Genomic DNA, 26,700 nt, shown 5'->3' with positions numbered 1-26,700 from the left:
ATCTTGAACACTGAAAATGGTGTGAGACCAGAACGTTGCTAAAGGGAGAAATAGTCTTCCTAAATATCATCTTTTTAGATAATCACTGTTGCTCCAGAATTTTCTTGAAGCCACCAGACTTGAAAATTGCAGTGCTTGTTGCTCATCACAGCTGAGGACTGAGAAGCACTAAATTAATTCTTGACCTGCTGGTGTGTAGGTGGCTTAAGCACTCACCTTGATGTAAAGCTGTAGTGAGAATAAGACAAACTGCTGTATGATGTGAGCAAAACAGGGGGGGAAAGGAAGATTTCAGCTGCTGAGCTGAGGAGTAGACTTCAATTGAGCTTTTATGAAATACATTATTTATGCTTTTGTAAGCAAGTGTGGAGGAGAGGACTTATTTTTGGTGCTTGAAGGTCATATCTATATATTGATTTGCTGAAAGTAGCTGGATCATAAATATTCCTCATCATTTATGCTTCTAGGGATTATGGAGTTAAAATATCTTTGAAATATTGGTAACCCTTCTGCATCATAGGTATTTTTGAGTAAGCCTTGTTTTGCCACTGATCCATTAGCAAGAAAAGTTTGCACTGAAAGTTTGCATCTCCTAGAGGTCCTTCTTTTCTAGCAGTGCTTTAGTATTTAAATTGGACTATTCTGTCGGAGTTCAAAACGAGGGAAAGGAAATAATTAAACCTTAAATTGCAGAGGTAATTCGTTGCCTAAATTCCTGAGAGATTTTTCCAGGTTCTAGGAAATTGTTTTGAAGTGAAAATGGTAATTTTTCAGATGGTGAATATTGGTAATTTTGGAGCTGCAGTGAATATGCAGTTGAAGGCACAGTGCATTTTTTCCTATAAACCGAAGCAGACATTGTCTTGAAGGCTCTTGAAGTATTAATTCTGTAATTAAGAAAATGTATTTGTTTTTCTAGTATGCTTTTTATAGAAAAAGTTCTGTATTACTTAAATATGAACAATTGTTTGCTGACTGCATTAATTAAATGGACATGAGCTTTGGGAAACCTTTTTTTAGAAAACTGTTTCTGAAATATCTTGAGATTTAAAAACTGGCTTATATAGTTAAATATCCAAGGAGGTAAATTATTTAATTTTATGTTAATGTCTAGGGCAGAAGTTTCCAAAATCCACTGGGAAGCAAGTCAGAAAATCTTACCAAGTCGAATCATTGGTAGATTTTGTTCCAAAATATATTTAAGTGTAAAAGGGGAGAGGGGAAAAAAAATCTGAAACTGAATTCTGAATTGCAAGTTAAACTGTATGCTGGGTATAGGAGGGAATAAATTTTTATTTGGCCTCCAAATTAAAAGCATTTTTAGCCATTCTTATTGAGTGGCCATATTTATAGAATGTTCGGTAATAACCAAGTATTCTCTTTATTCCCCCAATACTTTGTTTTTGCTAGTATTTAAAGAGCAAGCAAATTCATTAAGCTTGCTCTATCAACACTGAAATTAAAGTAGAAAAGGACTATTAAGTCATCCAGTCAGATTTCCTCTTAAATAACCTTAGCTTTACCTTTTATTTATATATGCTTAAGAAAAATTGTGGGAGGACTGAAGCACTGCTCCAGTAAAGACAGAGAGATATTTTAACCTGGAAAAGAGAGGGCTCTGGGGAGATTTTTATAGCAGCCTCCCAGTACCTACAGGAAAGCTGGAGGGGACTTCTTACAAAGGTATGGAGGAATAAAACAAGGGACAACGGATTTAATCTGTAAGAGAGTAGGTTTAGAGTAGACATTAGGAAGGAATTATTCACTGTGAGGGTGGTGAGGCACTGGAACAGGCTGCCCAGAGAAGCTGTGGATTCCCTATTCCTGGAAGTGTTCTACTATGGGTTTGATGAGGCTTTGTGCAACCTGATGTAGTGGAAGTGGTCCCTGCCCATGGCAGGGGGCTTGGAATGAGTTGATATTTAAGGTCCCTTTCCAACCTAAACCATTTGGATTCTGTGAAGAGGTTGCTTACCTGAGGTTTTTTTTTTTCTTAATTAAAAAAAAAACACAAAAACAAAAAAAAAAACCAAAAACAAACAAACAAAAAAAAACCCAAAAAAACCCAAAACCCACAAAAACACAAACCCCAAAAAATCCCCAAAAAACCCAAAACAAACAAAAAAAAACCCCAACACCAAAAAGCAGATCCAAGCAACCAAAACCAACTTCTGTGTTATTTAGGTATTTATCAGGTAACTGTGAGAAAGTTACATAAAACCTCACTTCTGCTTTTTAGCATATTACGCTGCATTTTAGAAGCTTCCAGTCTGCAATGCAAGGTAGAGAACAGCTGAACAATTAAAACTCTGCTGTACTGAAGCACTAATGTGTTTATAGCACTTACATATGTTCACCTTTAAGAATGAGGGTTGTGAGAGGCAGAAGCATAATCTCAGTGATGGGAGGCAGCTGGAGGAGATTGGCAAGGAGGTATACTCTGGAGCAGCAGCATCAGGAGCAATTCACTGCTTAGCAGAAGAGAGTAATCTGGCCCAGGATGGTGTTACTGGGAAAGCAGAAACTTTCAGAACATGTCAATGCACAAGTACAGAACAAGTTTGCTGTGTGCCAGCACATGCTGTTTTTAATCTTGTGCAAGTTTTTTCTAATGAGAGACAAAGCAGTGTGTGGGAAGTGGAAACATAGTAAAGCCCAGTGACCTATTCATGTGGGTGAAGTCTTGATTCTGAAGTCTTGTCACCTGTGTGAGAATGGGACTTCTGGAATGGTTGGGAGTTAGAGAAAACACCTTGTGAAGATGTTGCAGATGGCTGTGCTGTAGAAGGCATCCTGGTGTTTTTTCTTACTTGGATATGTTTCATGTTGTTAGGGAAAACATACTTTGAGTTGCACAGGCTGTCTGATTTCTTAGGAACTGGGACACTCTCCTTCCACAGGAAATTGTACCACTATCTGAGCCTTGGGCTTTTGCTTTGAATTTCATTGATGGAAGCTGATAAAATATATGCAGAGCCTCAAGAAAATGCATTTGGGGAGCATCAGTGACCAAGATGCTGGGTTTGTAGCTAAAGCATATGGAGTAAGCCTTGTTTTTAACTGTGGTGCTTGCTTGCTGTACTGAATCAAAAGCAGTACTGAGTAATTTGTGATGCTTTTCTATAATTCTTGTTTTTAGTAGACTTATGCTGCTATGTTTATGGATGCTATACATCCTGTTTCTTTGGTGTGCAATGAATGACTGAGAGCAAATCGTATTTAGTGATAAAGGTCTTGTGGGAGAAAAGCTGTGTCCCCAGTTTCAGAACAGGATGACTATTTACTTTACGAAACAAAAACAAAAAAACAAACTAACACAAAACAAAGAAGATCCTTAGAAACATGTGATCCTTAGTGTTTGTGAAGTCCTGAATCATGAATATGTGAACATATCTTTTCTGCTGCAGGCTTTGCTTCATTTGCACTACATGTGCTGGTTATGTTAGGTTCCTGTTAATTTGAGTGACATATTTGAAATTCTCAGAAACATGTGAAGGAAGAAGATACAGACAGGTGCTTGCAAGCCACTTGGTTAGTGGGGCTTTAATATTTTATTGGTTGTCAGCTGTGCTAGAGATTTTCATGTGTGCACCCAGCCCAGACAAATTGCAAAGTAAAATTCACTGGCTGAAATTGCTATGAGCATACATTTATTCTTCACGTTTTGGAGTGTTCTTAGCTGTTAGTAAATCCCACAGTCCTGTGCCTCTGTCTTGCTTGATTCGCTTATCAAGTACAACATGGTGTTTTAACATTGCTTAAGTTCTTCAATATTTGGAAGTGGGCTTTCTTTTAATTGATAATTTGAAAAACGGGGATGTTTTCAGAGATGGTAATGGAATCCTATTTTACAAGAAACATTTTCTGCTAAAAATGTTTTCGGTCAGTCTGCTTTACCTGCCTCTGCTAATTTTTTGCCAGACGTGACAGAGGGATAGCTTCCTGTAGTAATCTTCCCAATGTTTCAGATCCAGCCCACTATTCGTGAGGCAAGAAAAAGCTGCATTAAATTACTGTTCTTACTCTCTTATCTGCTAACATGGTACTTGGCTAGATAGCCTAGCCTTGCAGCCAGAGCAGAAAACAATTGGCAAGGTCTGGAGGAGTTACTGTCTTTTATTGCTGCAAAATATTGGAGTACTGGTGGAGCACTAATTTATTTTTTAAAAATGTTTAGAAAATGTGGGTGGGGATGGTGATGCTTATTGAAAAGAATGTAAAAGGGGAATAAGTGTGTTTCAGTGACTTGGTATCTTGGTGATGAAGGAAACAGAGTGGGTTGTAACACTAGATACAGGCTCAGTCAAGAAGTGTTATTTCTGGAAATGGTAAGGATCAAGTTAAGAGACACTTAAAGTGGTACCCTTCCCATTGCTTGGAGTTTTAATCAAGAATATTACAGAGTCATTTTGAGGCATGATATCAACTGTTTTCTAACTTTTAAAATAAATAAACTGTCCTGTGCAGGACTTGCAGCTTTCTGAATTTTTGCTAGAAAAGCCTTTGTTTTCTCTTCTAATGTACAGAAGTAATTTTTCTGAGTGTACTTTATTGATTTGGGATTTTTTCATAAAATTGATTGTTTTTTTAAATAAAAAAAGAATTTTCATGTTTTTAGGCAATCCCTGTCCAGCAGAGGTTAAAAGGCCAATTTGCTACAGGAGTTAGGACCTTGCCTTTCTCAGCTGAGTACTTGGTTGAAATCAACAAAGTTTTGCTGGCCATGGCTGATGTTGAACTGCTGCTGAATGCACCAGAGCTGAATACTGGCATCTATGAGGATTTTTCAGCTCAGGAAGATGCACTGAAGGTACTGCCTAAGCATTACATTCAGAGTGGAGAAGGGAAACAGCAGAAGAAAGGCCGCCACCTTTACAACTCTGTTACTACATTTATGATTTTGCTTTGTATATGCAATATATGCAATATGCACTGAAAACTAAAAAATGACAGTTCTGTTGGCTATTTTTTTTTCTATGCATAATCTGGATAGAAAGTGTAGCAGCATGAAAACTGAGTGGGAGGTTGAGGGAACAAGATTTAATTTATCGTAGACACTTGTATTTTTCATCATACTCTACATAACACTTAGAGAAATGCTAAAGCCAATCTCCTTACATTCCTGCTTGATAACCTTAAGACAGCTGCTGTTCTTAGGTCGTGTGAAAACAATTGCTCAAATAGGAGTAGGAGAAAGGGTGATTCTTGACTTTTTATGAAGCTGTGTGTGAGGCCACAAGATGATCGTACCTGTTCTGATACAGCAATATTTTTTCAGCAATATTTTTTCAGTTTTAAGCTCCCCTTCTTATAGTCATCCAGTGGATTTACCTGTGTGATTAATAGTGAGGAAATAGTTGAGGACCTCACCTATTTCAAAAGGAGATGAAGAAATTATGCTTGAAAATACTGAATCCTGCTGTCAAATATGAGCTGAGTGTGGAGAAGTCTGAGCCCTGCTTAATTCTTAGCATACAAAAGAGTGTGAAATAGATTGCCTCAGAAAACATCCATTGGAGTTGGGAATTACACATAGCATGGTGCAGTGTAGGTGTACCTCTCTGGATTGGGAATCACAGCAGGGTCCATGTGTCATAGCTGAGGTGTAGTCGGGCTCTGCCTCTCACCAAGAGCTAGATTAGCTATTTCTGCAGCTGCCTTGTAGGTCCTTTAAAATATTTCAGAATTTCAGTCCACTTTTCTGACATATCTTTCTGCTATGTACACGCTTCCATTTCTCATATTTTGGGTTTTTTATATATTTTATAAAAGCAGAAATGGGAATGGTGCCAGCCTTTGGCAAAGGAGGCAGCCATTGTTTTGTTGATGAAATTCTGTTATCCCTGCTTACCCTGTTTCTGTGCTGCCCTGAGTGCAGTTTGGTGTGGTTATGTTAAGACAGGTTTAAAAGACTTAATTTTTAGTGCAGGTGTCTCATCTAATTTTGAAGTTTTGGTATAGTCTAAGGATGTTTTCAGAAAAAGCAAATAGCAGAGCATAGAATTTTTAGAAGCATTACTGTTTTAAATTCAAAAAGATAAGTAAATTCCACTGCCTGCATGGACTGTTTGTCTTCCGAATACCAAGGCAGTCTTACAACAGTATCTGGTTTAAAGGAATTTTCACATCATAGTTCAGTGGTATTTAAAATTGATTACTTTAACTTTGTCATTTAAATATAAAACCTTTATGCAGCCTTATGCTTTTGCAGTTCTCTGCATATGGGAGTTTACATGAAGCATGCTGAAGTTGCATTTTGTGGTCCATTTTTGTACATGAGGAAAGAGTATGTATAGTGACATGGGCAGATTTGTTTAACAGTGAAGATACTGTTGTTTTGAGAAGTATGGTGTGCCCTTTACCTTAGGAACAAATTAGATATATATGAATTATTACATCCTTTTCATAAATCCTGAAAAAGATACATGTTTAAAGGGTAAGATGAACTATTCAGTTCAGTTGCTAAAACTGATTTAAACTGTAAGCTGCTGATACTGATGGTCATGGTCTTACTGTAGATGCTAATTTTTGGAAAAGAATTTTGAAAATATTATATTTTGGTATTTTTTTTCTATTTCCTGCTAGTGTTGACTTTACTAATGGCTTGTGCCATTACTGTACTTGCAGAACATAAAAGATATTTTGGATAAACTTGGGGATCAAATTGCAGTAATACATGAAAAGCAGCCTGATGTTATATTGGAAGCATCTGGACCTGAGGCAATACAAATAGGAGATGCACTAACACAGCTGAATGCAGAATGGGACAGAATTAATAGAATGTACAATGATCGAAAGTGGTAAGTCAAGCATGATTGGTCTCTGTGGCCATGTGGTAAATACTTTATGTACATGTTTATATAAGTGTTTTTCAATGTATGCAGATGAGTCTGGGAGTCATCAGCTTTTATTTGTTGGTATTACAAAATAATTTCCATAATGATTGAATGTTGAAAATATTAACATGGAAATTGAAGTTTGGCTGCTTTTATGAAGCTCATGGTTTTTAGTTTATGAAATAGAAGGTTTTGTTTATAGAACATAAAATTTTGGTTTTGTAAAGGCATCAGAAAGCAAAGTTCTAAAAGAATAATGTTGAGTAGGACATCTTTTAGTGAAGAATTCAAGGCTGATTTTTTGTTTTTTTGAAGGAAGGATGCAGTTTGAAAGAATGGGGTCTTTAAAATACAGCACCTATGACAGTTGTCAATAATATTTGTTGTAAGTACTTGAAGATGGGAGATAACCTGATAAGAAAATTTTGTTGTTAGGAAACCAAAAGAATACTAAAATAAGTGCTTAAGAAATAAGTGCTTAAGCAATTTCCCTGCCACAAATAGGTGCAATTTCACTTGGCAAAAAGTTTAATTTCTCCTCACCCCTTACAGAAGAGACATTAAATTTTTTATGTTATCTGAATGAGTTTTAAGTCTTTAAAATCAACTCAATACCACTTAGTGATTCTTGGGAAAGTGTATTAGAGGAGTATTTTAATTTAGAATTTGTAAAAGTGTCAAAGTACATGTTCAGAAAGTTACCACTAAGCTGAAGATACTCTCACTGCAATCAGCAGTGCATACTGAGATTGCTGCTATGCAAAAAAACCCTTAATAACTGAAAATTATTCTATAAAATTTAAAATTAAATGCAAAGGCTTATACTGTAGTTCATTTGTTTTACAATATTTCCTTTTTAATGATGATGTAAGGTAATGGATAATGCAGAAGTTTTGTAGAGCTTAAGGTATGTCTAACCATATTTACTTGCTTTGTAGCAACAGAAATCTGATATCAAAACCATGTGGTGGTGTATTTTGAAGAGATGTTTTGAGGAAGAGCAGATGTTCCCAGCTCTTTCTCAGAGCACTGATAAATGTGTAGGGATATAAAAATTAGTTGGTGGTATCACCTAAATAGAGACTTCCAGAAACTCTAGGTCCCTGGATGAGTGAGGGATGAAGATTTCTAATAACTCAGCAGGCAATGTTGTTTCACTGTGGGTTCTTAAATTAGAAAACAGTGATGCCAGCTATGTAGAACTTTCTGTGCTCTTGTTGGGTGCTCATGGTCACCTGCTGAATTTGGAGACAACTGCTCCCAAATCTGGTGCCTATCCATATTTATATGCCTGTAGCTGTTTTATTGTCCTCATAGATCTTATATGCACTAAGATTTAGTTATGCCTTTTTTTCCACTTGTAACTTACTTGAAAACCTTTAAGTAATGGTAATGTTTTGTAAGTATGAATACAGCTGAATTTACTACTCACATTTGCTTTGATTAAGTAACCAGGGCTAACCAGAAACCTAGTCTTATTGCAAAAGGTAAGTGAATCAAAGAATAAGTTCAGTGTTTATGAAGAAGTGGCAAACTGCAACAGATTGCCTCTTCAGTCACTTTGCTGATACAAATTAATCTTAACCTTCATAAAGTTTGTAAAGCTCTGCATATTAATGAGAATAACATTGGGCTTCATTTTCATACAAAAAGGGACTACTGGACTACTAATTTAGATGAATAATATGTAGCTTCTTGCTGCAATTTTAATAGAAGCATGCTCTTTGATCACTGAAGACATTATTAATTGCAATATTAAAATGGCATTAGTATTTTTAAACCGTTTCTGTTACAAAGAAGAGTTCTTAGTCAAATTTAATCTTGCTTTTCCCAGTGTTGCACTAAGTATAAGCTGGATGACTATCTCCTTAATCATCTTTGGCTTTTTTCTATTTCTGGAGTGTATGGAAATTTTGACAAAATTAGAAGAAGCAGCATCTGAAGCCTCTGGCAAAAGACTGATTTAGTTTTCAGAGGTAGTAAAGATTTTGTGATTGAATGCCAGCTAAGTAGTTAAACCTTTGGTAAATGCTCTGATGAAGCCAAGCACAAGTTTAATTCAACTTTACTTAGCAAAGATTATAAGTAGGTAACTAAATCCAGCTGACTACATTTGCATTTGAACATGTGTAGAGTAAAATGTGTGTGTTTTGTATGTATATACAGACTTAATGCTTTGAACTGTTTGTAACTGTGCTGGCTTGCTAGGTCTGCTCCTGTTGCTATGGGTTTTCTCCCAGTGCTAAAAACGTTTATGACTTGGGAATGAGATGTGGTTTGGAAACAGTGGATTCCTGCAGAGGAGGCAAATGATAGCCAAGTTTTGGTGCAGTAGTCACAGGAATTTGGTACTTTTAGATGAGGCAGTCTGTAGGGAAACAGCAGCACATGCATCTGACTCAAAACTGGAGTGAAGCTTTGTTCATTGCTCAAAATACTGATAGAGCTATAGTCTCACAACAGAAATGGTGCAAGTTAAAACTTTGTATCTCAGTGTTCTCTGAAGGTTTAAAAGTTTGTATTCTGAAAAAGTCATGTGGCCAAAACTCCCTCAAAAACTGTATTTTTTAAGGAAGCCTATAAAACCTTATTTTAATCTACTTTAAGTGCTTAGAATGTATCTTCTCATTAAATGTGGAATGAGTTACTGTCGTGAGACAATATGCTTAGACTGAAACGTATATGAGAAATAAAGGGACATTGAGATTTGGAGTCAGTGTACAGGTTGGTCTAGGGTGCATGCTGAAACTGAAATGGTAGAACTAGGAGATAAGGTTAGAAAAATTAAAGTGGAGATTTTTAAGACTTCTTTAAGTCTTAAATTTTTAAGACTTATTTTAAGACTTGTTAATTGGCTAATAATAATAACAACAAATAAGCCCTGTTTATGTCAAGAAATATGGATCTTTTGTAAAATGAGATTTAATTTTGATGAAATTAATCTCACTAAGAACTATAGGACTGTTGACTTTAATTAGTGAAAAAATAGTTGAAATGGTAGCTCTTTAAAGTTCAGTTTTAGATATCTTTGTTATGCTGCTAATTTCAGATTCTATCAATATATGTGCAATAACCCTGGAGTCTTTACTGTTGCAATTATTTGCAATTGTTTGCAATAATGGGCTGCAAATGACATAGTTACTCAGTCAAAATAGAGGGTCCTCTGATTAACAGTAGTCTTGGCCTCTTAGGTCTTTAAAGACTGTTTTTATTAGTTTGGAATAGTTAATAATCAACAAATAGAATAGTTAATAATCAACAAATAGAGGACAAGCCACTCCATTCCTTTCTGACATGTTTTTCTCATCACTTTGTTAGCTTGTTAGCATAACAGAACTCTCATTTTATTAAGAAACAAATTTCTGACTGTGGTTATTCTGTCTGTTCCATGCAAGAACATGTTACCCTTTAAATTAAGCAACATATTAATTTGAGGCTGCAAAAATGATGACAATGAAGTATCTGGTAAATTACTGTGTGATTAAATTCTATAAGACCTACTTATGTGTGGTCACTGGTAATATTATATAATCAAATATATAATCTGTATAATCAAAATCACCTTCACTTAATAAATTCTGGGCACCAGCACCCCATTTTCTCCTTATGAAGGAGAAAAAAATCTGAGCAACTAATCATATTTCATATATCACTCTGTCCTGTGATAGCTGAATTGTTTCACGATAAAGGAGGAGAGGGTTCTTCAGACCAATTTGATGTAGCTAATCAATCTTTATTTTTTTAAGTGATAGAACAAGTTTGCTGAGGACTGCCCTTTCTTTCAGCTGGAAGTTAATGACAGTCTGTGCTGTTGGCTTTCACCAGCTGCTACTGTGCCAGGAAGCCTTCAGTACTAGGACTTGGTTAAGCAGGCTGTGTGTTAGTCTTTCTGTTCTGCAAGGCAAATTTCTACTCACTGGAGTGGGATTCCTAGGGTTCTAACTCAAATTTTGGATAATTTTTCAATCCTTTGTTTTCCCACAGTTGCTTTGATAGAGCGATTGAGGTGTGGAGGCAGTTCCACTGCGATCTCAATGATCTCTCCCACTGGATAGCGGAGGCTGAAGTGTTACTGGCTGATGCACGTGAGCCGGATGGCAGCCTGGAGCTGCAGGCAGCTGGGCTGCATCAGCAGGTATGTGGGATTGGGGCAGAAAATGAGCAAGCTGGAAACAGTCTAGATTTTTGTCTAAAATTGTAGTTTTATAGATAGACATATGAATTTGCAGACAGGCTGTGCAATTACACTTCAAAGAGCAGTAACTCTTAACATTTCTATTTTGGCTGCGATTTAAAATTTATTCTTGGGGAAGAGCTCAACTCCTGCTTATAGTAATGGGTTATTTGATCACTCTTAGTATGGATTGGTTTGAGATAATTTGATAATTCAAATGTTGGCATAATTTTTCAGTTTATAAGTTTTGTTACAGCTTCAAAAATATGTTAATTAGATAAAAAAATCCAGTGTATGATTTCATTTACCTTTCACTGATAATTAAAAAAAAATGGACCCAAATAAAGGTCATTTATAACTTAGCAAATTATTTGTTTAAACAAATATCTTTTGGAGAAACTGCTTTGTATAAACAATCTAGAAAAAGAGAAGATTCTAATTACAGGGGTCTTACATGTGATTTTTTTTTCCAGATTTTGGTTCTGGAATTCACTTCCCTGATATTTTTAAATTTTACTTCCTTTTATATAAGGAGAAGAATGCATAACTTTAAGGATCTGTTTTTTTTTTTTTTTTTTTTCTTTTGAGAGTGTTAGGCATCCAAGTGTCAGATGTATGTTGTGAAAGAAAAGTAAATTCTGTCTAAGACACAGCTTCTGTTTTATCCTTGTTGCTGCTTGAAGTTTTCTTCTAGGGCATTTCACTTCTCTTTCTTGAATCATCTTATTCCTAATCTAGTTGTAATGAAATTTTTGCTGACAGTGTAAGACTTCTGTAGTTGTTAGGGGTGTTTGAAGATTTAATCCTGACATCTTTCTTTAGCTTCGTGGATTTTCCGTGGTGTCTGGGACCATGGCAGCACTGCCATAATTATCCTAGCTAAAATACTCTGAAGGTAAAGAAATATTTGGGGTATAGATTATGAAAAGACCTGGGTAGAAGTCAAACCATCTGTTAGAACCACTAGGAAGTGCTGTACATTAAGAGAAAAGGAATCAAAGATGAGTGTTGATTTTAGAACTGGTGGCTTAAATGAATTCTTGGGATTCTTTGTAATATTCATAGCCTATTCTGTGTCAGTATCTTCTTATGACACCTAGATAATTGAATTAGATTCAATAAAAAAACATTAAAAACTTTGTCAACAGCATCCATTTCTAAGTAATATGTTTTTAAGTGCCTCTTTTAGTAAAATAATATACACCCTGGATTCATCCTGCATATCGTGAGCCAGATCAAAGTCACTTCAGGTCAGTAATAAAATTCTGTGTGGCTTTTTTGTTTCTGACAGGAACTTCAAGAGGGAGTCAGCAGCCATCAGACCAGTATTTCAGCATTGAACAGAACTGGGGAAGGGATCATACAGAAACTGTCTGCTACAGATGGGAGCTTCCTACAGGAGAAACTGGCAGGATTGAATAGACGCTGGAAAGCAATCACAACAGAGGTCATGGATAGACAACAGAGGTAATAAGTTAATCAAAAATTTGGATGTCTGACTAGATGCAATAAGGAGAATTTAATTGAGTAGACTCTGGGAGAGAGAGTGCATTCTATTGCGTGCTGTCATTAATCTGAATTTTCCTAATGTTTAGAGCTCTGTTTTGAACTGTATTCTAGAACAAATTTCTCATAAATCCACCTACAATTGACTGTTTAGTAGGTCTTTGCTTAGAACAACTCACAAAATGACAACCACAAAATGACTTTTTTAGTTTCCCTTTGTTTTAGAAATAATTTTCTTATAAAGCCAGATTTCTTAGGAAGAATTTCTCAGCCACTTTCTGTGGCTGAAGCTGAGCTTGTAAGTACCTTACATTAAGTTTTGTTTTATCATTGACAGATACACTAATTGAACCAGCTTGTATAGTTCTTGAATTTCCACAATACTGTAAAGTAAGAACTTTATGTAATTACATGTTTTTAACATCTCCTGATACAATTAGGAATAAAATAGGATCTTGCTTAATTATTTAGTTTGAGAAATTTCATTAAATTTTTGTGTGATTTAGTGGAAGTATTATATATGTCCCTAAAACCTCCAGGGGGAAAATTCAGTGACCTTATAATGATTAGGCCTGAAGGTGTTGTCATTACTATCACTTACATTTAATGTTTTCTGCAGTCTTTTAAAAGTCTATTTTATGACTTTGGAACTAAAATTTGTCTGGTTTTAAGACAGAAGTACTTATTTGTGAATATCTTACATTTTAATGATGGCAGTAGAATCTTTTGATGATAAAATGATTCCTTTAAAATTCTCCAAGCACTGAAAAAAAGTTGACCATGGCATCAGAAGTAATTTAGGACTGATGTGCTGGACTTCTTGTTTCACTTTTTAAGGCTAAAAGGAGAGAACCAGCAGCTGATAGAGTACAGAAAGAAGCTTGATGAGCTGCGTTGTTGGTTGGAAAATGCAGAAAATGCTCTGGACACAAGATTTACATTCAACCATGAAGAAAACTTGCAAGAATTACAGGCAAGACTGATTAGTGTGTAAATATGTATACATCTATATGTCTTGAGTAAAGCATCAGGACATGGCTTTTGAGGAGGGGAGTTTTCATGTTGTGAATAGCCAAAGATATATTATGGTTTTGTGAGACAATTTTGTGAGATGACTTACACAGGCAAGATGCGCCTCAAAATGAAGTTGGGTTGATTTGCTAACTGTTATGTAGCCAGAAGATGGTGTCTGTGTATGAAACAGTGAGAAATAGATATACTGCTGATAATATTTGGTAAGTAGAATTTCACTGGAGATTGTGTCTATTTGTCAACTTTATATCTACTAAAACCTATAGAAAAAAAAGCTGATAACCTTAAATGGTAAGTAACACCATTGTCCCATTTACTGGGCAGTGGTAATAATCTCTTGTGTGTAAATAGTTTTTTAAGCTGTAAGGGTTTTGTCCATTTTAAGTAAGTTGTGTGCATATGTATGTATATTTCCTGTTTTGTGTCTGGCTTTGACAACAAAACATCTTTGGTTTATAGAATGTGTGAAAGAAAACGTTTCTGAAATCCTAAAAGAACAAGAGGAATTGTCAGTCCAACTAACCTGCTTGCTCATTTCTTAAAAATAATTAATTTTTAAAAAGGCAGCAAAAAAACCCAATGAAACCCCAACCAACCTCTTTTAGACCAAATCTAAGATGGAAGTATTGAATCAGTGTTTATAAATGATGTAAAGTAGTTGCAGTTGTATTTGCCTAAATAAATTCACTCATGTCAGTTGAGTATTTCCTGCTTGTTGTCAAAGTGTTATTTTTCTTGTCATCTACCTTAATATAAATGCTGGAAGTGAAAGGTAATAAATGTTTCAATAATTTCTAGATCAAGCACAGAAACCAAAATAGAAACTTCTTTGTGTATGCTCAGGGAAATGACTAATATTGGAATTAAAAGAAAGCTTTTCTCCTCCTTTAATTAAGCATGCATGCATTTTATTCCAGTCTAAAACTCTTCTGTCCATTTTAGGTCTTAAGTGAAGAGATGGAAGTTCTGGGTGACAAACTGGAATGGCTGAACAGAACTGAATCTGAAGTACTGTTGGATAAAAATATTGATCTTCAGGAAAAAAGCAAACTTTCTGATTGCTTGCAGTCCCTCAATGTGAGGTGGAATAAGGTGTGCATTTCTTTAGCATTGGGTACCTGAGGTTGAAAATAGAGTGGTATACTTGGAATGGTTGTTTTCCTTTTCATGTATCTGTGACATGTGGCATGTACATAAAATGATTAGGGAACCATACAGGCATGATCAGGAAATGTACGCCAAACTAGTTACACATAAAAATACTGATGGACATTTTTCTATCATATTGAGTTAATTTGGTTATTTTATGTTTTTTTGTTGTTTTTTTTGTTGTTTTGTGGGTTTTTTGGTTGTTTGATTTTTGTTTGTATTGGCCTTTTTTTGGAAAGTATTAACTTGAAATTGAGAGTTAGAATATCTTTGTGTAGGAAAGTTGAAAGCTTGTAGCAGTTAAGAGGAAAAGAAATGAAGCTGTGGTAGAGCTTAGAAAATCTTACTAAGTGTGTCTGGGATACTTCTTAAACATTATTGTAAATTAGTAATGTGTTCAATCTCATTGGTAAGGCTGGTTTGGAGTAAAGCAAGATTTATTTCAAGCAAAGCCTGGAGATCCAAATGAAAAAATTAAATTATTTTAGATTATTTTATGGATGACAGAGGTAAGAATTTATTGAGAAAAGGGGCTTTTGATAGTTTGAGGAAGGAAAATGATGTGCTTTTACCAACTCAGCCATGAAAATAGGGATTTCCCCCACTGCTTTGAACACTACATTTTCATCACTGACTTTTAAAAATCAAATAGGCACGTTTGTTTTCAATACAATGGAGTTGTAACACTTTTGTCAATTTGTTCCCTATGTCTTTACTTTTCTGTGACTGAAAAAAAATCATGCTTTGCATCATCTTTTCTTCAAAGTATATTCAAATAATGAGTTATAGTTTTGGTGCTTAGACAGTAAAAACATGTAAACAATCTGTCTCCAGCAATTTATTTATATTTCTTTATTTTCAATATTTAAATGTGACACAGGGATATATTGAAAAAACACTTTAGCACCTCTTGAAGTTTTTGTTTTTTAAAGGATACCTTCCAAAAAAAAAAAAAATTGAAATATAGCTGAGGCATGGTGTAGAATATTTTGCCTTCAAATAATAGATGACTTTTCTGGCATTAATATAGGTTGTGTTACAGTTTTTATTTCTCTCTGCTGGGATTTAGGTGTTCAGAGAAGTGCCTGACAAAGTGAGAGAATTGGAGGCATTTGTTGGGCAGTCCCGTTTTGTTACAAAGACAAAGCCTCCTGGTGAGTGATTGGTCCTTCTGTTCTGCTGAATTGTCTTGAATGTAATCCTGTTTGCAGTCAAAAGTAATTTAAAAAGGAAAAAAAAAACTCTATGAACTTAGAAAATAAGAAATGTTGAAGCATTGTGCTGAACTTGAGGCTGCCTTCTCATTACTATGGGAGAGAGGGAATATTTGGGTAGGAAAGTCACTCTACTGTTCAGGACTCGGGGAGTCTTTTGGAGTTCCTCTAAGACTTTTGTAATGGATAAGTTTTTATAAAGCTTAGGCCTCCTCATCAAGATTAGGTACAGAGTAAAAACTAAAATACCTGTGTTTGTGACAGCCTGTTTCCTGTGTTTTGTTTCTTGTGGATTTATGGTCATGACTTTGACTAATTAAGATCCACTAGAAGCTTTCCATACCGTTAATTATTTGTAAAGTATCTCCTACATGCGCATTTTTGCAGTCCTATAAATAAAGGCCATTCCCCTTCTTTTGGCTTGGTTAGGGGGCAGATGGGTGTCCCTTATCTGCTAGATACTTACCTTCCTGAATCTCTTAGGGAAAGCTGTCTAAATATGTGTTCTTGTATCAGACACTTACACTGGTCATATTTTCAAGTTGTTGGAGGCAATTCAGCAAATACAGATGGTAAACAAAATGCCCAGGTCTCCCTTTTGGAAATTTAGGCAAAGAAGACAGCCCTTGCCTGAAAAAATTTGCAACTCAAATCTCAGTGAATGAACTCTAATTTTAATTTTTTTTAAATTTCAGCATCAATAAACAAAATCTGAGGCAGACTAACTTCTGCTTAATCCTTTTAAAACCTTCAATTCAGCTTGTTCTCCTTTCATACGTGTTTGTTAAACAAAACTCCTGTTTTGTTGTTTGAGGGAAGTGTGAAATATTCATGCTTCAGCTTGATGTAGCTTAGTGTTTCTTGGGACTAGAACACAACTTCTGGAGTGAATCTTACTATTAATTCAGGTCATTTCTCACTACTTTGTTGTGTCAGGTTAAAAAGAGCAAAAGATGTGACTTAACTAGTGGGCATATGTCCCTTCCTCAGACAGTTGTGTAATGCCAAGTCCATGAAGCATCTGTTCCAGAAGCTTCACTTGTGCTTAATGAATTCTGAGCCAAGAGAGGAGAAGACCTTTTTGCTACATAGTAAAAAACTGAGGAAGATGGTTTTAGATGTTTATCTTAAACAAAAATTAGTTGATTTTATGCTTAATAAGCGTCAATGAGTGTTTAGCTTCATTCCATTAGGTTTAATGTAATTTTGTCCTTGCAAGTTTTCATTTTGTTTATTTTGAATTTAGGCTGAATCATTTGGGTGAGTCTTTTTGGCATGCAGTAAGAAAATAGCTGCCTTAAAGGTGCATAAGTCTCATTACTTAGCTCTGGTTATTAAAATACAATTTTTGCTGTGCTTTCTCTGTAGATGCTGTTGCATATTTATAGGAATTACAAAAAGCCCCCTGTAATTCTGAGAACTGCTCGTGTGGCCATGATTACTTCTTCTTTAACCGAACCCCCACACTCTGTTTCAGATATCCAAAAGGTGGTGCTAGCATCTTCTTCATTGGAAATTCCTGTTCAGACTCAGCAGGCTTTGGAACTTTCTGCACCTGCTGATCTGGACAAAACTAGAACTGAGCTGGCTGACTGGTTGGTATTGATTGACCAGATGCTCAAGTCAAACATAGTCACTGTGGGAAATACTGAAGAGATCAATCGGACAATTGCACGAATGAAAGTATGTGTTTTTGTGAAGGCTAGTAGAAAATTGTCTCACGTTTTAATAGTTCTTACATTCACTAAAGAAACTAAAACAAATAACATGTTTAAGGGGAATAAACCCCTGACTGAGCTAAATGCACAACATGAAAGTTGCAGTTTAAATGCTCTTGTTACACTCCTTTCTCCTTCAGAGCCATTTTCTGTTTATTCTTGTGTCCCTATGTGAGCTAAGTGCTGTTATTTTTTTGTTTAAAACACAGAAATTAGAGAATACCTCCTAACAGCTTTTAGGGTTTGTAATAGTTAACTGACATGGAAGACTTTAGAGCAGCTTCATATTTGCTTAGTGGGTGACCTTTGATTCACTCTTTACTGGTTTCTTATGAGTTTTGTTTGCTGTAGTTACACTAAATGATTTCCAGAGACATGCTAACAGGATTAAAAGTTGTAACATAAATGCTTGTGATATAAATGTTTATTTCTGCTGATAGCTCATGCTATGTTGAACTGTGACTAAGGGCAATATAAGTGAGATGTATGAAGCCATTAAGGTTCATTTTGTTTGACTTAATATCAATTAACTAAGTGTAGAGTAAAAGCTGTAGGCTAAATGCTGTAGGTTGGGTTGAGCTAAACAAGTGCTAACTGTTTCTTGAGTATCTCACATCATCTGGAATTTGGAAGAATAATGTGATGTAGCTTTGGAAAGACTTTCTTTTAACTGTATAATACTTTTAATATGGGCTTCTGGTACATGTAGAGAGCAATGGTTTATAGAGAAACATTTTACAGTCTGATTGTTGCTTCCTGTTGTTGTTCTTCACTTTCCCCCTGCACCACTGCTGCTTCTGATATATATAAATGATGCCAGCTTGGTTAGGAGAAAAATAAGTTATGGAAATTTATTTTCATATAAGGCTATAAAAAATAGATATTGGAAAACGTTGTGCAACAACTGTGGTAACTATGTGGTTTGTTTAGCTTAACCTTCACCTCTGGATTTTCAGTAACTGCAATTTACAATATTTTAGCTTATTAAAGCAGTACTGTAATACCGTGACAGTTTAAGGATTACAGTAATGATGGGACTAGCTGTATAGTTGTGGAGACATGTGTATTTTTTTACCTAAATAATACAGATGAATTTAACTATGCTCTACTTTTTGGACTTAAAAACAGATAACCAATGCAGATATGGACCATCGGCACCCTCAGCTTGATTCTGTTTTTACATTGGCTCAGAATTTGAAAAATAAAACTTCCAGTTCAGACATTAGGACAGAGATCACTGAAAAAAGTAAGTTTATCCATCCTGTGTTTGCAAATACATTGTTTTCATGGCAGTAAAAAATCTTCATATCCTTTTCTAAAATTCTCGACTGAGCATAGCTGAAGTTGCCTTCCTTGAAAAGGAAAGAAAACTTGGCAATTAAGTGGCTTTCACTTAAACAGTCTAATGAAAATTCCTGGAACAAGAATTGCCTCTTGTTTTTTTTTTTGACTGGCCATTTTTTCAAGTATGAAGGTCAATAGTTTTGCTGGGATTTTGAAATATTTTGTGAAGAATTTGAGTTGCTTCACAGCCACAGATATAGGAATGAGGATTTTATTTATTGAGAAAAGGAGCTAATCATGTTTCATTTTTTGTTGAACTCTGAGGTACTGGACAATTAAAAACATTAATGTATTGACTTTAGGACAATGACTTTGTGTATGCACTTTGCAAATTGTTCACTGAGAGTAGAGATTTTAATTAACTGATATGTACTTGAAAATTTAATTTCCAATTCAAAGGTCTCCACTCCCTTTGAAAATTTATTTTACTGGTTCCTAAGAAATGTACAATTGTCACAATTTGAAACTAATGGACAGTCTGTTTTTTGAAGTCTTAAGCTTTGCTGTTTGCTAAGATTAGAAAATTCATGCATCAGGGAATACCATAGATAGAAGTAAAATTGGAAAAGTATATTTTTTTATGTTCTCCTCTGTAATGTAGTTTTCCTTTACTCCATCTACATTAATTTCTTTGGTGTCCATAAGAATTGATTGAGATGATGTGGTCAGAAAAGAAGCCCACAGATGGGTGGTTTTTCTGGGGATCTGATGAGATGGCATCTGCTGTCTGAGGTTCACAGACTATGGACTGGTAGGGGCAGTAAGATTCAAAGAAGCAACTTAGTTTTGCAGTCACTCAGAACTAGGGATGAGGTGGAAACTTGGGGCAGGATAATAAAGGATACTAACCATGTAGTCCATGGGAGTCAGTCAAGATGGGGTCAGTCACAAAACATTCTGGACTCTTCAGAAAAGCTGAAGAAGTAAAGGACTGTGTGTTGGATGTTTGAGTTCCCCTGTAGTTGTGCACATCCAGAGAGGGAAAAGAGATGTTGTATGTGGTGCCATGGATTAAGCTTCCAGTATATACTTTAGATGTGTGTGAAGATTTTCTGCCTGTCATGAAACACGAAAATCAAAGGTTTTGTTACCACTGACATTTGTTAAGAAAAGTTTGCTCTTTGAAGAAAAGTGAAGCTCTGGGCTGCTTATGCGCTTTGTTGTTTAAACATTGAGTATGTATAGACACCAAATATATATCAGAATGTACCAATGTCCTACAACCCTCTGGAAGTCTGTTGTGTGTTGTCAGATGAAGCATAATTACTCAAATTGATAGGAGTGGAGAAACAGAAAAACTTCCTTCTCTGGAACTTCCCTTCCAATTGCTTTATGGACACGTGGAATTGAAAAAACAGTCTTGTCAGGAATTCCTTCTAGTCCTTCTGCCTGTGATATCAAACCGGTGCCCATGACAACTTTTTCTAGGAACTTACCTCTTGAACCCACTGAGTCCTGAGGCTACCAGGAATGTCACTATTTTTCTGTCCTGTTTTGCTGGAGATAGATAAAAGTCAGCAGTGTAGAGAGTAAGGTTAATCTGTCCATTAATAACAGAAAGTATATAAATAATGTTTGTTCTATCATAGCAATACTACTATGTAAGCGTCAAATATCTATGCTTGAAAATTAATCCACAAGCTGCCTGTGGGTTGAAATGGATCAATCTATATTGCACAAATTATTAGGTTTGTCCACCAACATTGTGGAGTGATATTTACTCTGACAGGTGGGCTTTGCTGCCACAGTCTTTGAGAGCTTTGTGGAACTAAACAGAATATTGTTGAATGTATTAAAGTTAAGAGATTTTCTCAAGCAGATGAAGCACAATGGCTTTGTATAATTGCAAAAGATTAAAAAAAATGTAAACCACTTAAATGGTCTCGATTTAAGTGCAAGCTTTGGCATTTTGCTTAATAGAAAATTGAAGTGACTTGAGCATCAAGTGTGTTAATTTTTTAATAAAATTGCGTACTTACTGTTAAAATAAATACACTGGATGTCTTACATCCTGTGTACCTCGTTCTGATCAGAGTAGCGAGATGGTTAAGAAATCCAGCTTAGTCGTTTTTGGTTTTGCTTTTTCCCATTCACTTTTTTACATCATTCTTTTTTATCACATTCTTTAGTGATATAATTTGTTCCCTGTAACTGTCATGACAGGTAGTAGAGAAATCTGTTTCCTCCTCTGTAGACTTTCAAGTATTACACTTGCTTTAATGGTCTTGTAAGCATCCAGGAAAATGTATGATGCCATGCATTTCTCTCCAAAGACAGATTCACTGCTTTTTGTGATGCACTATTTTTGTTCTAGGTTCTTAGGCTGTGCTTTTCACTCCTTGTTTATTAAAGGTTAAGTGTGTTTATCTGTCATCTAATGAAACTATTTATTGAGAGAGGAATGGAATTCCTTCCACTTGAAGGAAGTTGGGTGTAACAAATAACGTCTCTCTTTTGCTGTGCAATCTACTAAATTCTGTAGAAACCTGTGGTGGAATTAAATTGCCAAAGTAGTTTGTTACTACCTTGTAGAGTGTTTCTACATTGGTCAAAACTGTAGTACAGGTGCCATGAGACAGTGGTCAGGAATGCTCAGTTTGCTTTGTACAATCTGTTGAAACAGTATTTATTTATTTATTTATTTATTTATTTATTTATTTATTTGTACCAGTTTAAGTTACAGATGCACAGTGATGACTTGCTGGTCCTATCACCCTAAAATCACTCTAAAATTGTGCTCCTTGGAGCTCTGCTGCTGACATATCTCTGCTGTACAGGTTCCTACATGTGTGTACTTTAAAATTAAATAATGACTTTGAAATATACCAGAAATAATAGTTGTTACTTGTATGCTGTCCTGCTTAAACAAGAGGAAGCCAAACACCCGATTTTTTCATTTGCTTCTGTGAATATGTCAACTAGTCGGGGAATTAAAATACTGAATATTGAGACTATCGTATTTGAGAATGTATTATATTATTGCCTTTTGCCCTGAAAATTAGAAGGTAGTTATGGCTACTTTTTCACTTGCCTCATATTGTTCACATTCTGTGTTGTCCTCCGCAGTGGAGAAGCTGAAGAACCAGTGGGACAGCACCCAGCACAGCGTGGAGGTGCGTCAGCAGCAGCTGAAGCACATGCTGGCAGACAGCCTGCAGTGGCATGAGCAGAGGCAGGAGATGGAGCGCCTCATGGAGCAGTGTGAGATCCGTCTGCGAGTGCTCCTGCAGGCCCCAAAAGAGACACTTGCCAAACAGATTGCAGAGAGCAAAGTAAGACCACTTATGCTTATTTTTTTCCATACCAGATTCCTGAGTCTGTGTAATGCTACTGGATTCAACTGATGAGTGAATGTGCAATTTAGTTGTTGTACTATTTGCTGTCTCTTTTTGGCTATGTTATTTTCTTAATTGTCTATGTTTTTCAATATATCAGACTTTCCAAGAATCCCATTCTGGGAGGTAAACAGGTGGCATGTGTGCCTTTGAAAGCTTAGCTGAAATTAGTACAATTTAGCACCAAAGAAATGATATTATGCAAAAAACTTGAACCCCAGACCAATTAGAATTTAATGATACTGCTACAGAATTGACTTCAGAGAAATATTTAACAGCTTAGTAAGTCAAGGAATGGACTAAGGTGTTTAAAATTGCCCTGAATTTCACTTTCTGGTAGTGGGTGCCAGGCACATCCAATGCTTTTTTTTTTTTTTGCTTTTTTTTTCATGCAATCTTTGATGCTTTTTATATCATATCAAGCATGCTCTGATAAATCTGTGAGTCTAGTGTCCTTTGTCCTGGTGTGGCTGTCAGAAAAAGGGTGGGCTGTAGGTGGCACAGTATGAGAACTTAAGACACAAAGCAGTGAGGAGAGGCTCTCACCAGTGCAGTATTTAGAACAGGGATATAATACAGTTTAAAATATATATGCATATATATATATATATATATATGCACATATATATTCATGAAAAGCAACATAGGGGTGCAGCTGGGTAATGAAAGAGGCAAGGAGTATGATTGTGAGAGTTGCTTACCAATCCACAGCTGTTTAAGTAGACAGTAAAGTTGTGTGCTTTGCACAACTATCTGACTAGTGTCTATCTCTGCATAAGCAGGGAAATAGAAATGGACTATTAGGTCCACTTTGTGTTCTTAGGTGAAAGCAGGTCCATGTCCAAACAAAGTTAGAGGCCATAATATGCAACTGGATATATATATATATATATATATATATATATATATATACACACACACACACTATTTTTATTTAGAAATAATCTTCAGTTTAGATTCTCTAAAGTCAAGGCATGTTGTAAATATCTTGCTACAGTAAAGAAACCTTTCTAATGTATTTCCTTAATTTTAAACAAACAAAAAACCAAAACAAAAAACCCTAAAGAATGAAATCAAATTCTTATACTGCACATTTCATTTATGCCACTTTTAGATGCTGCTTATATTGCTATTATAATAATTCAAACTTATTCATGCTACTCAAAATACAGAAGTATTTTTATTTCTGTTGCCAGTAGACTATAAAAGAGGATTTCTCTAACCTTTGGCAGTCCTGGCAAATACACTTTTTCTCATCTATTTATGTTTTGATTAGTTCATTATCAGGACATTTAATATCTGTAGATTTTCTCTTTACAGTTTTACTCCTAGATGAAAAATGTGCACATTTTGCTTTTTAGAAAAGAGGAAAAAATGAGGGATTTAGAATATGTGATAAAATGCATAATATGAGAAATAGCCTCATTTTAATCTGTCTCATTTGACATTGCTTTTTAGCTGTTGGTACAGGATTTGCATAGAGGTGACATCACAGTGGCAGCATTCAATGATCTTTCAAATAAACTGCTTCGAGAGTATCGTGACGATGACTCAAGGAAGGTGAAGGAAACCACTGACCAAATGAACACTTGCTGGGTTAATCTGAACCAAAGGTAACTACAAGGTTTCACCCTATATGTAGCAGCTTGTGCCTTAAACTTGCATTCTCTGTGTACATGTGTATTGTAGTCTCTTCTCTGTGTGCTTTAGTGCAGCATTTAGGGCTGCTGGGGGTAATTAGTCAATTGCAGTCAAGCTCTTTTGATGATTGAAATTCCCACAGTTCACAATGGAAAGCTTCTGTATAACTTCCCATTTATGTGGTATATTTTTTAGCAGAAAAAGAAGGGACTTCTCATGTTTGGTTTCAGGTTTTCCTGTGGCTATTATTGTCTAAGTGTCTTTGAAAGTTCCTCTCTTACTCTTTATTGCTGGTACGATTTATGTATTTGTAGTTTTTTGTTGTCCTTCCTTTTCATAAGGCTGTAAGTGATCAACTTCATCTTCCCTTGCATTAATTCCTTATGGCCTTTCATCTAATGGAAACTTCCCCTGAATGGGGCTGTGCTTTGTGTTCTTGAGTGCAATACTTCCAGTACTCTCATCTAGAAAATACTTGTGCTGTAGGAACTGAGACTTAATTGAAACTTCTTTCTATTAATCCTCTATTTAAGATGTATCTGCAGATATGTCTCAATGAAAATGTGATATTTTCCTATGCATAATTTTTTTCTGCAGGATAATCCAATTTCTGCAGAAATTCTTTTGAGTGTTTGGTATTGATGGACAATTAACATTTAGAATAGTGTCTGTCTCTGAAATCTAAAAGTCTGTATGCATTGTGGTTAGAGGGGGAGAAGAAAAAAATTGATCCTCTGTATCTGGGAGTGGGTAAGATGACAACTAAAGTCTATATGTATACACGTGCATGTGAAAGAAGCAGCTGCTTTTGGAATGGGATGTCAATTAAAGGAATGAAAAGCCTACTTGGTAAAGCTTAAGAAGATGTTATCTCTTGAGGAGCGAGAGGAGGAGAACGTTATAGAAATTGTGAAATTAGAGAATAGTTTGAATTGGAAAGGGCTTTAAAAAATCATCCAGTTCCAACCCCACTGCCATGGCAGACCACAGTCCACTAGATCAGATTGCTCAAAGCCACATTCAGTCTGACCTTGGACACTTCCAGGGGTAGGGCATTCACAACTTCTCCTGTTCCAGTGCTTCACCACCCACACAGTGAAGAATCTTTTTCTTGATAGCTACTCTAAATATGCCTTCTTTCAGTTTAGAGCCATTATTCTTGTCCTATCCTTACATGCCCTTGCAAAAAATTCCTCTCCATGTTTCATGTAGGCCCCCTTCAGGATCTGCAAGGCTGCTATAAGGTCCCCTGGGAGCCTTTGCTTCTCCAGGGTGAACAACTCCAACTCTCTCAGCCTTTCCTCATAGGAGAGGTGCTCCAGCCCTCAGAATATTTTAGATTTTCCTCTGGATCTGTTTCAGCACGTCCACCCAGAGCTGGATGCAGCACTCCAGGTGGGATCTCACCAGAGTGTAGTAGAGGTGCAGAATCCCCTCCCTGCCCATGCTGCTTTGTTTGCAGCCCTGAACATGATTAGCTTTCTGGGCTGCAAGCGCACATTACTGGGTCATGTCAAGCCTCTCACCCACCAGCACCCCCTCCCAGCAGGACTATTTTCAGTAAGCAGGTAATGAAGGAAGCAGAGTAGAATGTTATCCTATCCTTCCTTGCAGGAAAATCTTTGTCATTTTGTGCTTTGGATATAGCAGCTTGTTTCCTAGTTAATTAGAGGATGAAGGGAAACAGCTCCTTGTTGGATTAGCATTGACAGTAGACTAAAACTCTGTATTAGTCTCATTCACATTCAGACTTTGCAATGTTATGGCTACAACTGGCATAAAACTGCCCACTACTCAGAGAGGGTGACCAGAAAGAAGAACTCCTGCCTGGAAGCCTCTAATTAAGTTTTGAATCTGCTTAAAGTCTAAAATAATAAGCTACTGCATTTTGTTGTATGTAACTGAAGCTCCTTAATTATCACTGGGGCTACTGTTTGAAGTCTGCAGCCTAAGGAAGGTGAATATCCGCTTTGTTTATTAACTAGTGGCAGAATGTAAAGGACAACTCTGAGAGCCAGTGGGTAGCCAATGTGGAGCTGCTCCGTGTAGCCCCATCTGAACAGAATGGGAAAATTAAAAGGTGAGAATGTGCAATGAAAGCACCTTTTCAACAGGATGAAGGTTTTTATACTTGCTTTAAATGCAAGAAATAGAAATACCAGTGATGAGGCTTACTTTTTGTGACAGATGTTGGGACATGTGGGGCTTATTCATAGAGTGGATATGTAGCCCTATGCCTTCTATAAGAATAAATCTGTATTTATAGCATAATGCTTTAAAATATCAGTTTTTTCCCCTACTTGGAGGTTGTGGAAATGGTCCTTAGTAAAACCATCTGGAAGGATTGTGGTCCCGGTCACCATAAGAGCACTACCAGGAACTACCAGGATGACTGTAGCCATGGCATGCAAAGTGAAGGAGCTTATTTTAAAACTATGGGCATTAAGAGATTGAAGCTACCCAGCTTGACATCGTATAAATTGGATACTTTGCCCAGTGGCTATTTATGTTCTATTTTTATACTTTAGGATGAAACTATAGTTGTTCTATGTGTTTGTGCTGCCTTGATAATGGATTATAGTTGCTTTCTGTACTGTCTCAGATGTTAGTTTCTGAATTTCTTTTGATCATGCACATGTATGCATTGCAGATTTTCAGTATAAATCTGAAAAAATAATTGGGTAGAACAGAAACCTGAAAAAGAACCATGAAAACTTAAATAATAGAACAACAATTTTTTTCTTGGGTGTG

The 26,700-nt window shown here is 36.0% G+C and overlaps 1 protein-coding gene across 1 annotated transcript in view; it reads left to right on the top strand.

Moving 5' to 3' along the window:
- Positions 1-26,700, top strand: part of UTRN (utrophin) — a 339,059-nt gene that overhangs the window by 126,829 nt on the left and 185,530 nt on the right. Inside the window, exons 40-50 of the mRNA XM_053936936.1 lie at positions 4,619-4,810; positions 6,628-6,800; positions 10,821-10,971; positions 12,302-12,477; positions 13,354-13,489; positions 14,491-14,640; positions 15,767-15,851; positions 17,389-17,594; positions 18,758-18,875; positions 22,040-22,245; positions 23,767-23,921. Of these exons, the coding sequence (XP_053792911.1) occupies positions 4,619-4,810; positions 6,628-6,800; positions 10,821-10,971; positions 12,302-12,477; positions 13,354-13,489; positions 14,491-14,640; positions 15,767-15,851; positions 17,389-17,594; positions 18,758-18,875; positions 22,040-22,245; positions 23,767-23,921 (1,748 nt within the window). The remainder of the gene's footprint in view (positions 1-4,618; positions 4,811-6,627; positions 6,801-10,820; positions 10,972-12,301; positions 12,478-13,353; positions 13,490-14,490; positions 14,641-15,766; positions 15,852-17,388; positions 17,595-18,757; positions 18,876-22,039; positions 22,246-23,766; positions 23,922-26,700) is intronic.

Source organism: Vidua chalybeata, chromosome 3 (genome assembly GCF_026979565.1).
Source record: "Vidua chalybeata isolate OUT-0048 chromosome 3, bVidCha1 merged haplotype, whole genome shotgun sequence".
NCBI classification, from domain to species: domain Eukaryota; kingdom Metazoa; phylum Chordata; class Aves; order Passeriformes; family Viduidae; genus Vidua; species Vidua chalybeata.
Note: the sequence above shows the minus strand (reverse complement) of the source record. Positions and strands in the feature narration are given on the sequence as shown.